Raw genomic sequence first — 900 nt, 5'->3', positions numbered from 1 at the left:
ATAATGGCACATGGCTGTCCTGAAGAAGCTGCTTTCAGATAATTTCTACAGAAAAACCTGGGGTTGTGTGGAGAAGCAGAGAAAGTTCTCTGGAAGTTCATTTACATGTACAAAGAGACACATGGATAACTTCAGTTTTATGATGACTTAATACAGCTACAACAGCCAGATCAAATGCTTCTAAAGTGTCAGGGGGAAAAAAAACAAAACAAAACAAAAAAAAAAACACAAAACAAAAGTATGAGTGACTGACCTGTTCTACTCTCAACATGTCTATGATCTGATCAAACAACGGGGTTCTCAGCAAGTCTCGATGAATTAAGAGAGTTTCCAGAGCATTACAGGCAGCAGGATATTCACACTTTGAGTCTCTGACTAAGGTTTAAGAGTAGATAATTGGTTACACAACATTTACAACAAAGATTTTGAACAGCATATAAGTTATCAATTACCAAAATCATACTGCATACTCTAAAGCCAAAGTTGATTTATACCCACAAGATTCAAGTCACCCCTTCCCAGCTTACTTATTCGTGTGACCTTCTCAACACTGGCATCTGTGTCCACATACACATGACAGATCCCTTCACTGTGTCCCATCACTGGAATTCCCTTAGCAGCTTTCTGGATATTCCTGACTAGCTGTGATGAACCACGTGGAATGATTAGATCTATCAGCTTATCCAAACGGCAGAGATCTTCTACTTCCTCTCTTGTGTTCACCTGTGGTAGTTGCAATACAAACAGTCCATAGTTTGAACTCTCAAGTTCTGCCCTTACTTTTTATACATACCTTAGCAAAGAAATTGTTCATCTAGTTTTAGGTACTTACTAGTTGCACCGCATCTTTGACTCCGTGAATGGAGAGTGCTTCTTGTGCCAGATGATGAAGGATTTGAT

At 39.1% G+C, this 900-nt stretch overlaps 1 protein-coding gene across 1 annotated transcript in view; it reads right to left on the bottom strand.

Annotated features, from left to right (window-relative positions):
• Positions 1 to 253: 253 nt before the first annotated feature.
• Positions 254 to 900, bottom strand: part of ALDH18A1 (aldehyde dehydrogenase 18 family, member A1) — a gene marked incomplete at its 3' end in the record, with an annotated part of 24206 nt that continues 23559 nt past the window's right edge. The window contains exons 13-15 of the mRNA XM_008945872.1: positions 833 to 900; positions 528 to 723; positions 254 to 375 (exon numbers count right to left, since the gene is read on the bottom strand). Of these exons, the coding sequence (XP_008944120.1) occupies positions 254 to 375; positions 528 to 723; positions 833 to 900 (386 nt within the window). The remainder of the gene's footprint in view (positions 376 to 527; positions 724 to 832) is intronic.

The sequence above is a fragment of the Merops nubicus genome, unplaced genomic scaffold (assembly GCF_000691845.1).
Source record: "Merops nubicus isolate BGI_N331 unplaced genomic scaffold, ASM69184v1 scaffold2148, whole genome shotgun sequence".
Lineage (NCBI taxonomy): Eukaryota > Metazoa > Chordata > Aves > Coraciiformes > Meropidae > Merops > Merops nubicus.
The sequence above is the reverse complement of the archived record's forward strand: the minus strand, read 5'-3'. Positions and strand labels throughout refer to the sequence as shown.